This window comes from Corvus moneduloides, chromosome 4 (genome assembly GCF_009650955.1).
Source record: "Corvus moneduloides isolate bCorMon1 chromosome 4, bCorMon1.pri, whole genome shotgun sequence".
Classification (NCBI taxonomy): domain Eukaryota; kingdom Metazoa; phylum Chordata; class Aves; order Passeriformes; family Corvidae; genus Corvus; species Corvus moneduloides.
Window position 1 is genome coordinate 16,044,086 of NC_045479.1, and position 15,819 is coordinate 16,059,904.

General features: G+C 39.2%; 1 protein-coding gene across 8 annotated transcripts in view; it reads left to right on the forward strand.

Annotated features, from left to right (window-relative positions):
• DGKI (diacylglycerol kinase iota) overlaps positions 1 to 15,819 on the forward strand; it is a 211,885-nt gene that overhangs the window by 79,691 nt on the left and 116,375 nt on the right. For all 8 annotated transcript variants that reach the window (XM_032105887.1, XM_032105885.1, XM_032105886.1 and 5 more), the window contains exons 3-6: positions 7,550 to 7,645; positions 10,446 to 10,520; positions 12,961 to 13,017; positions 13,682 to 13,747. In XM_032105887.1, coding sequence (XP_031961778.1) covers positions 7,550 to 7,645; positions 10,446 to 10,520; positions 12,961 to 13,017; positions 13,682 to 13,747 — 294 coding nt within the window. The remainder of the gene's footprint in view (positions 1 to 7,549; positions 7,646 to 10,445; positions 10,521 to 12,960; positions 13,018 to 13,681; positions 13,748 to 15,819) is intronic.

Consider the following 15,819-nt stretch of genomic DNA (forward strand, 5'->3'; position numbering starts at 1 on the left):
TGGGTACACATTGAATGTTTTTTAGAAGAGAAATATTATGACTTATACCATAAATTATGCGTGCAAAGGACAAAGCCAGAAATCTTACAGACTTAACAAGAACAGAAAACTATGTGTCAGAGTAGAAGTTGAAAAGTGGTATTTGGTAATATGTGGAAGCAGGCTTAGGTCAGGAGCATTGTACAAGGCATTACCTGATTCCATACAGATGGAGTAAGGAAAGCCAGACCTCATCTAGAGTAGGATCTAACAGGAACAGGAAGGGTTACAAGGATGGTTTCTGTAGGCAAATCAACAGTGATAGATAGGAACAGCAGGAAAAATGTTGGGTTGCCACTGAATAGGTCAGAGAACATGGTGATAAAGGACACGGAAAACCTGAATTGCTCAGTCCCCCCCTTTTTTTTTTACCTCCATTTTTTGCTGGTAAGAGCTGCCTTCAGGAATCCCAGGTCACTGATGCCAGCGTCTGAAAGAAAGAAAACTTACTTCTGTGGATAACGATCAAGTTAGGGAATACTTAGACTGAACACACAGAAGTCCATGGGACCTGATGACATGCACAGAAAAGTGCTGAGGGCTGATATCACTGCTAGGACAGTCTGTTGTCTTTGAGTGGTCATGATGGTCAGAGGATGATCCTGAGGACTGCAACAAAACAAATGTCAATTCTGTCTTCAAGAATGATAAGGAGGATCCAGGGAAGACCAGGCTGATCAGCCTTACCCTGATTCCTGGAAAGGTTATGGAGTAAATCCTTCTGGAAGTAATTTCCAAAAATATTAGGAATAAGAAATAATTGAGAATATTCAGCATTGATTTATGGAGGCAACATGATCCCTGACCAGTCTTACAGACGTCTGTAATTAAATGACTGGCTGGGAGATGAGGGGAGAGCAATGGCTGTTGTGTTGACTTTTGCAAGGTTTTTGACACCATCTTCCATAATATCCATGCAGATAAACTGATGGGGGGATGGGCTAGACAAATAGACAGTGAGGAGACCTATACCAGTGAGGTATTTGTAATTAGTGAATGTGACTTTGAAATGAGTCTGTTGCATCATATTCTGTGCCTTTTTGGCAACAGTCAGTAGTTCTGTCTACTTACTGTCATGGACAGTAAGTGCTTGGAAGTGCCTAATGATATGCTAAAGCTTGGATAATTAGCATATGTGTTAATACAGTAGTACAAGTTTTACATATGATGAAACATTTCCCTCAATATAGATAACTTTATTTCTTTTCCCCATGAATGGTTTGGCTGCTGAATCATAAGTGCCTAAAAGCTATACTAAATTTTGCACCAAAGGATGGGCTTTCCTTCCATTAGACGGTCTTCAAGGCTAAGTTTTGTGAATTGGGAATTGAGTATTCAGTTGAAAAGAGTTGTACATTATTAGATGCTCTCATGATAAAAGGAGAATCTCAGGGTATGGGTATTCCATTAGTCACATAAAAACATGAAGAGGTGATGGGAATTCTAGTTCAAATTAAATAAGTTGTTGTTGTGGTTTGACACTGCTTTAGCACCAAGCCCCACAAAATCTATTTTTTTTTTCTTCTACGATAGTTGAGCGGAGAAGGGGAAATTAAAACTCCATTTTTCATAAGGTGAAATAAGGATTATTGGGACAACGAAAAGAAACTTCATGACAAAACAGGTCCACACTTAAACAGTTACAGTATAAAGAAAATTTGTTACTAACAGAATTAAAAGCAAAAAGAAATAATAAGAAATTAAAGCAAACTCCCAGAACACTTTTTCTTTCCAGTACCGTCCCTCTTTCCACCAACCTGTGCAAGGGAAACAGAACATGGGGTTTGGTCAGTGTTTCATTTCTTAAGAGTCTTTCTTTATGTTTAAGGAAAAGAGTTTCTTCTCTTCAGAGCTTTCCCATGGGAGATAGTTCTCTACAAACTTCTTTAGCATGGTTCAAACTTTCACAAACCAACAGTCTGCCTGGAAAATCTGCTGCAGTGAAAAAATATCCCTCCCATGAATTTTGCAGTCTTCTCACACTGCCAGTCATGGGCCAAAATAGCCATGGGGTTTAGTCTTTTAAGGATGAGCTACTCCAGCCTGAAAGCAAAGGCTCTCTTCAATCTCTAAAAGCCTTTCACAATATCTGTGGGCTCTGGCGTTGAGCACTTTTTCACGAGCTGTGTGTGGATTTTTGCATCCCCCCCCATGTATTTGAATGAATTACAGAGGAACATTTTGTAATATTGCAGTCCTCACCATGGCTTGCAAGGAGAATTTAAGTTCTGGTGCTGGAAGCGCCTTCGCCCTCTTTCCCTTCCTTCACAACTGACCTTGGAGTCGCCATGGTAGCTTCTTTCACACGACTCTAACTTTCCCTTCTTTCTGACTTGGAAGAAAAGTTGGCATCTGCAAGCCTTCAGCTGAGAAGTTGATCTCAGTCGGGCCTGGCACCGGGGAAAGACCCGTCCAGTCTCTCACCGTTGGCCGCGTGTGGCGTTTTTTGGTTGGCTGTGGGCCATGCTGGCTGTGTGGAAGGCTCCGCTGGCTCTGTGCAGTGGGCCCACCGTGACTTCAGATCTATCTTGGCCATGTGGTCCCTGCTGCGCTGTTGTTTAAGGCTGATCACGGCTACCTGCGGAGCTGGGACAGCTTTTTCCCCTGCCTGTGCAGGGGGAGCAGAGGCCCAATCCGGGATGGAGCCTGGGGCCCCCTCTCTTTGCCACCCCTGGCAGGGGGAACTGGAACAAAAGGAAATTCCCGCGTTTCCTCCTTCTTTAAATATGCACATTGCAGAGGCGTTGCCAGCTTTGCCATTGGCCCAGAAACCTGCCCATCAAACCTAGTTTTAAACCTACCACGGTTGTGAAGAGTGCAAGCCCCATGTGTATTTAGAAATTGCTGAAATTTTGTGTGCAGCTGACACCTGAAGTGCTGTGTTCTGGATCAGTAGTTCTACTCTGCTGCTTCTTTTTCATGAAGGTTTGAGAACTGAGATTCTTTCCGGAGAGATCTAAAGAGGAAAGAGGTCTGTCAGATTTCAAAATGGTGGCCAAAATAACCCTTGTATTTTTCCAGTGGTGTAGAGGATACAGTGATTTTGCAGATGGTGCCCTTCTTGAAAACATGTATTTTTTCACATTGCTGAAATGAAACTGTTATCAGCCAAAGCAGTGGTTCATGAGAACATAGGGAATTATCAACTCAATTGATAGCATCTGAACATTGCTGCTCCATGAAGACAAATGTTGTCATTCTGCTTCTCTATACAGGTGATCTCTTAACTGAAGCTTAAGGGGATCTCAAAATGCAATTGATGCAGAGATGTTGGAAAGCATGATGGGAGAAAGGAGAACCATATCTGCGTGCTGTTTTATTTTGTTCTATGTCCACGTATTACATTTGCAATAATTAAAAAATAGGTGACCTCTACAAGAAAAATATTCCCAAATTAAAATGTCCTAAGATGGAGTTAAAATTGAGAATATATATCAACAGAAAAATATCTGAGGCATTGCTCCTATTTGCAGCATGAGTATTGCAAACTCTGCAATTTCGGAGTTAAGGGTAAAACATAAACCAAACATGACAGAAAAACATTTGGGAAAGAGACATCCAAATAAATTTGTTTCTGCTCAATAATCATCTCATAAATAAAAGGGCCAAAACTAATAATTTTTCTTACAAATGTATTTAATTAAGTTTAGATTGATGAGCACTAATTTTACACTAATCATAAGTATTGCCCAGATGCATATTTGCAAGAAGATTCTTCTCTCTTGCTGGAGTGTTAACAAAGGGAAAACTTTCTTACTGATTTATTTTAGATATCTTTCTTAAATAAGGTTTTGTGGAATGTCAGTCATAGCGGGAGTGAAGGAGAGTTCCATTCCTCCTGTTACAATTAGAGATACAACTCTTTTGAACTAGAAATTTGGGCTGACTGGTTCATTTGTTTGGCTGAATAAGCTGCTTGACATGGCAAATTAAAACAGTCAGGTTTATCTGCATTGCTTTTGAAACCATGCTGACTGTAATCTGAGGAACAGTGAGGTATGGAGATACTGGAGGGCTTTAGAAAAATGGTAATTCTTGCTCTGTCATTTACTGTGCTGGAGCACTTGAAGAAATCTAGTTGAATTAGTGAAATGTGCACAGCAAGTTACGAACACATGCATGTAATTACATTGTTCCCAAACTCCTGGTCCTTGAATTCTCATTTCACTTCCACTTCAGGGGAGATTGTGTGTGGTATTTGTTTCGTAGGCAAGGAATGTTTGCTATACTGAAATTATTTTTGTTTGCTATTAAGGTGGTAATGGATCAGGAGCAGTCAAATGGGAGGTCTCCATCTAGGGGAGCACATTGAGTTCGTGTGTCCCCTGTGAGCCAGGCTGCATCTGCCAGGAAAGCACTGCTGTCTCTGCTTCACTGAGCAGTGGCTCTTTTTTCTTCCCAGATACTGAGTTCACACACTTGCAAGGGCTGGGAAGCTGGCGAAGAGAGAGTGTTCATGGTTTTCTTTATTAGGCCACAGGCATTGCTGCTTTATCCACAATGATGGACAGTATCCATTTTCCACATAGTGAACCATGCCAGCCCAAAAGCATGATTTGATGGGTCAGCTGAGGTGGCCCAACACTGAGCTGGCACCAAAAACATCAGTCCCGCTGAAGCCATCTTTAACCCACCACTCTTTGTGTCAGATCCAACAGTTATGTGGTCACAGGGTGAGTCATTTTGTCTAGCTGATTTGGGAGATAAGATATCTGGTTTTTTTCCATTAGCTGAACGGATTTTATATGGAGCTCTACAGCCACAGATTCGGCATGAAGAAAATGGCAAGAGCATGAGACTGGTGTCTGTGGCTTCAGGGACAGAAGGAGAACGACTGCTTCTTTAAAAACCATTAAATCCTAAAGCCAACGTAAAGACATCAAGTACAAAATAAACCAAACTGGCAAGCTTTTTATGGAAAAAAAAAAGAAGTCTGTCTCAAAATATACAAGTGATGACAGAACTTGTACTGTGGTTTATCTTTGTGTTAAACAAGATGTCATCCTTGAGGTTATCCCAGGGACCTCTTCCTGTCGGCTTCTGTGTTGGTAGGTGGAAATGAGTGCCCTTTTGCCCAGCATGTTGTGGAATATTGCCTCTAAATTCTGGAGTAGAAAATACTGTTTTATTGAAGTAAAAATTCTTTATAGAAATGTATTGATTTTTGCAAAAAATTTTTGTCAGAAGTGAATAAAAATTTGGCTTATAAAAGGTCACAGCACTTCCTTTGACTATATCATCTTGGTTTTCATAAGTGGCAAGAGAATGTCTCATCATATGAATGACAGAGCCCTGTAAAATTTAAAACAGTAATTCCCTTTGATCTTATTGAGACAAATTAACTGACAAAGAAAGATTTTTGAGGGAGGGCATTTCATCTTGGGCAGCCTCAGCTCTTTGCTCTCATTCAGGATGAAAGATTTTTCAAAAGTCAATTTGCTGGATTTGAAATTGTGAGTTTTCACACACAGTGAGGTGAAATTAATTGTGGCAGTAGGTATCTGGAAGTGTGCCACTTATACCGGATCAGGTTATGTACATTTTTATTACTTAGTCGTGTTAGAACTCTATAATAACATGAACTACGAAGGTCATCCTTGTAGACTACTGACTAATTTTATTTACATGGTGATGTAAAGTTAGACATGTAAATCTATGATACAATCTGGAACAATACAGAGCAAACAGTCTAAACTAGGTTATGGAAATAGGCCACTTTATCTTTAGAAATCCTGATGGCAAGTTGTGTGGACCTGGTCTGAATGAAGCAGCAGTTAATCTATTTTTTAATGTAATTTTTATTCCTTGTTAAAAATTCTGTCCCAGGAGCTGTGTGCTTTCTTACTTAGCTTTCAGAATTCGTCTCTCATCAGAGTCTTTTATAACCTATGAAATATACCTCTGGATTATAATGTTGAGTTTGCACTGTTTCGTCAGCAGAGAACCTGCTCAGGTCAAGTACCCTTTGGTGAGCTCATATCCTGCTGCTGAGGAGAAAATAGCTGCAATATAAGGACACATCTGAGGGACAGAGTTTAAAATCTGAATAATGTACCCTCTAAGAAGGGCTTGAAGAACTTCTTAGGTTAGTGCAAGTTCTTAGAAATTATTTTGCATTATAAAAGTGTTGAAAATCCTCACCTAAACTATTGTGCTCTGGGAATTGGAACATTTCTGATGAAGTTAAAGACCTTTAGGCAGGTAGACCTCTCACCAGAAAACAGCCAGTGTTATTCTTGTCCTCTTGTCTTACTTGAAGTGAATGCCATACTTGTGGTAGGCACCGTGTGAAGCCTTGCATAGGTCCTGGCTGTTGTGGATGCACTCTAGAAAGCAAAGGGTTTTGCTACTTCTACTTTTCTTCATTATCTAAGAAATCAGCGTGGCAAGGGAAGCTATCTCATTTTATCACTTTGAAACTGACAGTGGTATTTTAAATAAATGATTTTATCCAAGATGGCTATTTCAGAGTATCCTGCTGTCGGACGCCATCTGTTTGGTGAGCGTCATCATTTGTGACTTCTGCTGTGTGGGAACCAAATGTCAGACTGTCAAAGCGTTTTCTATCATGCTCTAATTCTAGCTGAACAGAATTCCTATTTATTCACTTTGCTCAAGTAGTGTGCAGAGACTTTTAGGCTTTTTAGTCACACCAGGATTACAGGCAAGTGAAACCCATAGTCTATCTACAACCAAGTTTCCCTAGAACAAGAATTTGCATAGAATCAAGGTACAAATTTGGTCAAATGAGGCTGTCAAGAAAAAGTTAGATGTTAGCCTGTTGATCACTCCTAAATATCTGTGTGCTAGGTAGATTCTTTTTTGAGAATGTTCTCGGATGAATGTGCTGTTATTTCATATATAAAGTCTGGTCTCTTCTGGCTGAGTAATATTTTGTTGATGTATTTGCAAACAGAGTGTTGACCCAGCCACTTCAAAGAAAGCATTTTCCCTTGTCTAGTTTATCCCATCATCCTAAAGCTACAGTCAGCATGTTGCTTTTCACTCCTGTGCCCAGTTCTCAAATTTTTTGGTCTCTCCAGTTGAAAGTTCATTAGTTGTGTTTTGCTTTCATCTCTCTGGATTTTCTGTTTCTTTAAAATTCTGTGTACACCTCATGCTTATGAAATCTGAATTCCCAGTTAAACTATGCAGCATGTGGGAAGAACATCAGCAAAGTTTAACTGAAGTGTGCTCAAAAATACTTTGGTTTTGATTGGTGACACATCATTGTATTGTCAGCATCCTTTCAGCTGGGATGGTCAGCCAGGGTAATACTGATATCTGCTATGGTTTTGTGTTGTAGAAAACCAAAGGAACACTGGTGGTGTGGTGGTTTTTGTTTGTTGTTTTTGGTTTTGTTTCTTTTTTTTTTTGTTTGTTTGTTTTGGGTTTTTTTTGGTTTAGTTTAGTTTTCTGAATTGATGTTGAAAATCAAAAATTTTTTTCCCTCTATACTCACGTGGCTGATATTCACAAAGCAGATTAACAAGTATTTTTTTTTTTTCAGGAAAATGCTGTGAATGGAGAGCATCTGTGGCTAGAGACAAATGTTTCTGGGGACCTCTGCTACCTGGGGGAGGAAAGCTGCCAAGTCAAATTCTCAGTGAGTTATTTTCGGATTTCTTTTTCTCTTTCTGAGGTAACAAGTCTGGCTTCAGACTGATGCAGTGCTCAGTCACTTGAGAGCTTGAATTGTTTGCCCGTGTTCCAGAAGGAGAGCAAAAAGGGCAAAAGGCTGCTGGTAAAGATTTTATTGCTTCAGGAAAAAAGCCCAAACCAGTTTTGATTGACCCAGATTATTTACACAGTGAGAATGTATGTAATGAACAGTTTTACTAACATGGTAAGGGGAAAAAAGGGTATAATATTGAGATGTTTCAGGAATATTAAAAGACAGTAGTCTATTTTATATAAAAATATATACAAATATATCACTTGTTTCAGCCTCTGAGAGGAGGGTCTGATCAAATTTCTGCAATTTTAATCACTGCAACGGCTTGAACTGAATTTTCCAAACTCTTGAATGCACTCACTGGCAATGAGTGCACTCGTATTTGAGTGTTTACCTTCTCCTCTTTGGGAAAATTCAAGGTTAGCTTTGTATTGAAGCTTTTCTGCTGCATATGAAAAAGTTTCACTGGATTGATCTCATACCCATGTGTCTGTTCTTTGACTGTTACAATGCCAGTCTACTTCAGGAGCTCTTTTTTTCCTAGTGTATCAGTTAAATTGCTTCAGCCAAAGAGAAGAAAATACCCAACCCCCTCTTATTTTGGTATTTAGGTAGCTTGGGTGAGAGTGGGGATCCTGTGTTCAAGTCCTTGATTGGAAACAATGCTCAAGGGGGTATCCTAGCCCTTGGACTGTGAAGGTTAAAGGGAATTCCTCTTCTCTGGGATGTTTGTGGTTGCTGTCTGTGACTCTTCATGATACTGTCTTTCTGCTTTTATTACCATCCCCCCCAACCCTCCCCCCTCCACCTTCAGAGCATTTGATTCAAATCAAAGCATTTTGATTCACTAATCACCCCCAGTTTTCAGGGCAATGGGATCCAAGATACTAGTGCTTTCCATAGCACAAATTTAATATCCATCTCCCAAATCTTCTCAAGCAAATTTGTGGATACAAATATGCTGCTAGCAAGAATTTTTCTTGCTTCTTTCCAGTCCTGTGAGATATTTTTCTCTCTCACGGAAGATATTAGCAGAGTTCTATAAACTATGAACACCTGCGACCTTGCTGAGCTTTGTTTATAGTACAGTAGAAAAATATTTTGACAATGGGTGTTTTAGGATTTTAGCCAATCACCCCAAGGGGTGGCTGATCCTTTGACCAATTAATTAGACTATGAAGAAAAAAGTCTATAAAAGAGTTGTAAAATAATTAAATAAATCAATCTTGCTGCACAATTCCTGCCTGCTGGATCTCTCTTCTCCTGCCTACCACTGTGGGATACCGTGGTACAAATTGGTTACATTATGGAATACAGCATTAAGGCCAAGCCTGAGAAGCCTATGGCTCCTTAAGAGTGCTGAAGCAAAGTCCCAAAAAGTGCTGATTGTGTGGTGATACTCAAGGGAAGAGCTACTGTGTGCTTGCTGTGCGCTCACGTTGGTCCTGAGGCACTGAGCAAAAGCTGGACACAGGATTTGTTTCACTGAGTGGACCTTTGGTCTCAGCCAGTGTGATGGTTCTTGTGTTCTCAGCAGAAGTTTGCCGTTCTAAAACTGAGAAAACTCTTCCTCGTGATTTAGCGCACTGGAAGTAACATGGAAATTTAATATTATGTTGCATATGGTGTTCACAGAGATTAAAAACATGAACTTACTAAGTAGCAAAACATGTGAAAGCTTAAGCTTAGTCTGCTATATGATGCCGTGATTCATGCCGTGAAACATTACAACACCACATACACGTGAACATATACAGTTAGGGTGTATCTAGATAATGATGAGAATTAATAAAATTATTAGAATTATTCCATAATGTGAGCTGAAGCTGTGTTTCCTGTTTCTTCATGAGCTTATTTAAACTATGCTGAAAACTATAAAGAATTAATTTATTAGCGATTTAAATGGACATGAATAAATTGAGTGTAAAAATCCAAAGCAAGGGAATATCAACTTAGCATGTATTTATAAATCTTCTGTCCCCCAAGCACAAGTCTGTAAGTTAAATTTCTATGAAAATTAATTCATCTGGTTAATTAAATTGAGTTTATGGAAGTAAAGTAAGTAAATAGATTCTCTGTTCTGGATGTATTCTCTTGCCTTTGATATGCTTTGGCCCAGGGGATTTGATGGAAATTATTTCAAAAGCTCTACTGAAATTAATAAAGCTAACCAGCATAATTGAGAATTTTGTCCCTGCTGTAACATTTCATAAGCATTTAACAGCATTCTCTGAGAACTTTATCATTCTCTGCTAAAATGACCCAAGTATTTTTCTGCAAGGCAATGGTCAGGCCGATCAAATTAAATATTATATGATAAGCATGAAATGACCTCTTGCGAACTGATCCAAGTTCACCGATTTGCACGTACCATTTTTCTCCTCTTTGCACTGCCTTGACTCATCATCTTCATGGGATGCTTGCTTTTAGAGTGATGCTCTGCAGTGTTAGCAGCCTAATCCTCTACCTAAAGGGAGGCATTCACTTCTAGTTCCCAAGCTGGAGTACTGTGGCTGTGTTTCTCACAAAGAAAACCACAAGAGCTTTAACCAGAAGAGCTTCAAATCTTTTCATTTATTTATTTGTTTTGTACTCAGTTCAGAGCACCAAAAGAGGAAAAAAAAAAAGGATATTGCATAGGGAGTGAAAGATCTCCTGTTTTTCAGCTGACTTTGTTTTCCTGAGGGAATAGCTCGCCTCCATGCACACACGTGTCCCTTTCCTGTTGCAGAAGTCTGCCCTGCGGAGGAAGTGTGCTGCCTGCAAGATCGTGGTCCACAACGCGTGCATGGAGCAGTTAGAGAAGGTAAGACATTGCCATCTTCTGGAGCCTGACGTAGTCAACACGCTTTTAATTCTTTTAGTGAGGTTTCAGCCTGTTAAAAACTATATATGCCACATTAAGTTTTCACAGCTGTTTTAACAATGTACTTGTTAACAAAAGCTGGCTTAAAATTCCACCTTTTTTTTTTTTAAGTATATTTCTTCGAACCCTGTGAACTATAAAAAACCCCAAACCCAAGAAAATTCAAAACCAAAGACCAAAAATTACAGAATGCTTTCACAGTTTTAATATTTAAAAAATAAATTGCCTCTACTTCTAGATTAAAAATTGAAGCTAGAAAATGGAGTATCCTGTCATGTATGAAATTGGCCTTTTAGAATTCCCCAGCTAAAGCCAGCATAATTCATTGTATGACAGCTATACTTATTATGAGCAGTACAGCATAAGATGCTAGTGTGAACCTTTTCCCCTGTGTTTACTAGACAATGCTGTTTTCTCCTCAAAACTTCAGAAATCAATTTTTTGTCTGTAAAATGGAAAACATCAAACCTTTCATGTATACTACCATTATCTGTGAGCATCTGTCCTTCTTTGCATTTCCTTCAAGGATCCTTGATCATACTCAAGCACCTACAGAATATCTATCACTGACTTCAGTCTTCCCCTCAGTGATTTGTCTTCATTATGCCTGACTGGAAATGTGCTAGAGAAATCTCCCCCCACCCTTTTCATTCCTGGTGGGATATGTGAAAAGAAATATGTGTGGGAATTTCCCCACTGCTGTCATTAGAGCTTCATTTTCACTCCTATATGTTTAGCAATGTTGCTCTTCATAAAAGAAGCTGATGCATAACGAATTTGTAGCAGCAACCCTATAAGGAGAGGGCTTTTTCCTTTCCAAGGAGTTGGACTCCTGTTGACAAATCCCACAGTGATCGCCATAATACCAACTTGGAGAGGTACCATTTCCACCCCCGATGCTTTTATCCACAGTGAAATTAACATTAGCGCATGCTTTCAGCACAAAATGTTACCAGTGAATTTTTCATGACTTCCTCCATCACCAGCAGTGCTGACTTTCCATAGCCCAGCGAGCTGGTGGCACTGCCAGCCAGAGGAAATGAGCACTTAGATAAAACCCAGCTTGCCTGTGCCATTATGGAGACTGTGAAATCCGCCTCTTGGCAGAGGGTTGTTATAAAGTCTGTAAAGTTTAAAGCTGGTGGGTAAGTCTTCTGCTTGGCCCTCTCTGCAAAGGTGCACGTTTTAGGCAAAATAAATGTAAGCTGGGTCTTTCCAGCCTGCCATGAGTGAGCAGTGAAACAACAAATTGCCATTCCAGGTGAAGAGCAAGGGAAGAAGACTAATATTACAATGCCCTTCATTTCTTTATAAGCACTAGGTATTTAGTTTTCTTCTTTTTTTGTGTGTGTGCTTTTTTTATTATTATTTTTATTTTTCTCCCTAGACCTAGTATTTTGAAGGCAATTATTAAATGAGGGAAGAACTTATTTATTTGGGGAGGGTTGTATTTGAATTTGGAGAAACTTGGTCCTTCTACCTTCATAACTGAAGCATAGCTGTGCAGTATCTTTAAATGTTTAATTCTTTGAAATACAGTCAACTCAAACTTGAATTTATTTCATTTAGTGCATCCTTACTTCACATATCCTTTGGTCTTTTTCCAGGTCTCAATCTTCAGTGTATTTTTAAAATTTCTACATCCCTCTATTCTTATTTCTGTAGATTTTCTTTTCTCAAAAATTTTTTTCCCTTTCTCTAGGAAAGACTGCCTTTTTAAAAATTAAATACTTTTTACTCTTCACCTTCCTAAAAATGTTTTCCATTCATGGAAACTCCTGTTGTCCTCTTTGTCTTTCCTCTCCCATCTGAATTGGCAATACCACTGCATGAGGCAGTACAATGCTCCCCAAATGATTTGTGGCTGGGGAGGTGGATGAAAACATCTTAATTTAAGGAAAGGGTAGAAATTTATGGTGATTTGCATGATTCTTCATGTAAATGACAATTACTCTACAGATTTTTTTTCTGAAGACATAAAGATGGGATGTGCAAAAAGGTTTTACAGAGTGAGATTTCCAGCACCTACTAACTTTTGAGACCTAAGCTGAAGTGTGCACTTATTTGCAAATGATCTTCTGAAAAACAAAACAGATGAAGCTGTTTCCTCCTACAAGGAGGAGGCAGTTTAAATATTTGAACTGAGTAGGCAGCAATAGCATTAGTGCAGATGGGGGTTGTGTAGAGATCTAGCTAGGAGAATTAATATGGCATATGAAAAGAGATTTTTCTGACATCCAGGTAAGTTACTTTTTTCCACCTAGTGAAGTTAATATTTTAACAGATAATAAATGCTTTGGAAGTCTGGCCTAGATAAAAATATTGGAATAAATTTTCTTTCAGCTCACTTTAAGTTCTAACAGTTTTATTTCAATGCCAGATTAATTTTCGCTGCAAACCGACTTTCCGAGAAGGAGGCTCCAGATCTCCAAGAGAAGTAAGTAAGGGACAAATGATGATAGCTTTTCATTTGACATGTGTGCTGATCCCCCTGGTGTGCAGCTGCAGAAGTGCTTTTAGACTGAGAGGAGTCTTAGACAGAGAATTTGTTCCCAGTGGAACACGTTCTCCTCTCCAGAATAAACGTAAAATGAATTCTAGCCGAAGCTCTCTATTACTTACACTGACAGAAACCATTTCACCTTTCTGTTGTCTTTCGCTCATTTGTTCAGTAATTCTTTTTCCTTTTTTTTTCTGGTAGCATTTTTTTTCTTCCTGGCCTTTGAGCTTGTATTTTTATTATTTTAAAAGTCTATTTCTCTCTCCTTTCACTTGTACTCTCTTCATATTTTTTTTTTTTTTCTCCTCTAGAAGTATCTCAAAGATAAAATCAAACATTTAAAAACCTGAATACTGAGGAAGTAGTTCTGGCCTCATTTCAATGTGGATAAAGAAAACACCACCTTGTCCTTATTCCTCCTACAGTTTTGGTGGTTTTTGAGGTTTCCTGCCATGCCTGCTGTGCATTTTGCTCCACTAATTGCTCCACTGGCTGAAGGGACTTTTTCTTTGGTGTCTGTTAACAAATTTCACATAGATGGTACCACTGACTGCAAGGTGCCAATGTTTCCTAAACCACATCTTTTTGTCCTTGTTTGCAGAACTTTGTGAGGCATCACTGGGTGCACCGGCGGAGGCAGGAGGGCAAATGTAAGCAGTGTGGAAAGGTAAGATTTCCAGCACAGCACAAGCATGACTCAGGGCACTCAGAAATTCTGGGTAGCCTGTAGGTCCTTCTAGTCACTGCCTTTTTTCCTATCACAAACACTTGGCCTCTTTTCATGGCTGATGACAAGCCTGAGATGTTGAGCATAAAAGTCCTGATTCCCACGTGGGAAGAGAAAGGCAGCTGCATCTGCAGGTATGAGCACATCATTTGTCCTGGGAGGTTGTGTTGTACTGGCTGCTGAAAATGAGGAGGAGGAAAGCTGTGACTCCTTGAGCCTTTTTAATTGCTAAGCTAACCCTGTACTAATACGATGTTCTTGTAGTGCTGTCCTCTGTGCCAAAATTGTGATGGCCTGTTTTTCAGACTCCTGGAAAAGAAATGCTGTTGCTTTCCTTCTGCCCTAGCAGACTCTAAGATTTGTGAGACTGCTTCATGTTTCCTCTGCTTCATAGATTGTAAAAGTTTATTTTTAAAAACCTATAAAAATGGGGAAGAAGTATTTTAGCTACTGAAGGTCTTTCTTCTGAATTATTATGAACCTCTGAAATATATTTAGATATATTTAAAAATTAAATTAACAGGAATTTAGCTTCCTTTCTCTACCACTATATTATACTTTTACCTCCCTCTTTACAACTAGTAAGAAAGTCCATGTCTCATCTCCATGGCACAGCACTTCAGTCAGAGGAAAATGAGATTTGTATCTGGCTACTCATGCAGATTTTCAGCTACCAGCTACAATAGGACGTGCAATAAAAATGTGATGTCCTTGCATAGCAAGTACCATAGGAACAGTGCAGCAAGGCAGTTTGCATACAGCATTCTTAGGGTATGACTTTGCCATCCTTCTCTGTGTTCTTGGCCTGGATCTCCCCTATAAGCATTTGGAGTTGATTTTGCAATGAGAGTGCTTACTGGCTATCATATCAAAACCTGTACTGGGTATGGGCAGCCTTGGTCAATATAGGTCTTCAAGCCCAGCCATCGGAGAATATGGAGAAGTTCAGAGAAAATCTCAGTTTTCTCCTTAAATAAGAAATATTCAGTTAAGACTAACATGAGTATACTGTAGTAGAGTGGTTCTTTGCCAGGAAACAAAGAATAAGAGAAAATTATAACACAAAAAAAATCAGTTATACTTACTGGCCAAGCCATCTCCTATTACAGCAAAATCCATGTGCTCTGCTATAACATTTCAAAAACATCCAAGTAAGAACCACCTTTATTATTCTCTTGTCTTGCAAGAAAAGGGGAGCTATAATTGAAATGGAATGACAGTAAATTTAAAGCAATAAAAACCCCCATTATTCATGGAATACTTAAGGATTCTTGTAGATCTCATTGTTGTGTAATAATCCTATCCCATGCCTGGAATAGGATGGGTAAATATGATCATTAATAACAGTTCAAATAAAGAATGTTTTTCGGATATACCCATCTCATGCTTCAAATCATAAGTAAGTGGATAGGAATGAATGCACCCCATATCCTTAACATAGCCTTGTGGCTTTAAATTCTGTGTGCCATTATGTGCCATGGCTGGCACTTCCTGAAAAGTTGAGTACACAGGTGTATGTCAGTGTTCCACCTCAGATCAGAAATGCAGTTTGAAAGAAATTTTCCTTATTGTCATCCCTTCCAATGGTTCACATGTGGGACAGTCTTGTAACAAATGAACTTTTAGATTAAACTCATTTGAAAGTTTACTCTGCAGTTACGAGTGGGCATTCAGTCCACAGGACCAGACTACAGCTAATCCAGAGTAAAATTATCTGAAAATCCTTGTGTGTGGCGTCCTGAGTACACACATTACTTGCTAGTGCAAATACAGCTTATATGAACTCATCTAGGCTTTAGGTTTTTACTCTTCCCAAGGGTGATTTCACTGATTTACTGCTGAAGTACTATATAGAGAAATTGATACCAGGGAAAGGGGACCTGGAATGTGCAGTGTAACCAAGCAATCTATTTCTGTCTTTGTCTCATGAATTCCCAGAAACTGTGGCTTTATATTTAACAACCTATCATAATTTCTTTCCTGTGGTCTTGCCTTGTTGAGCCTTGAGCTCT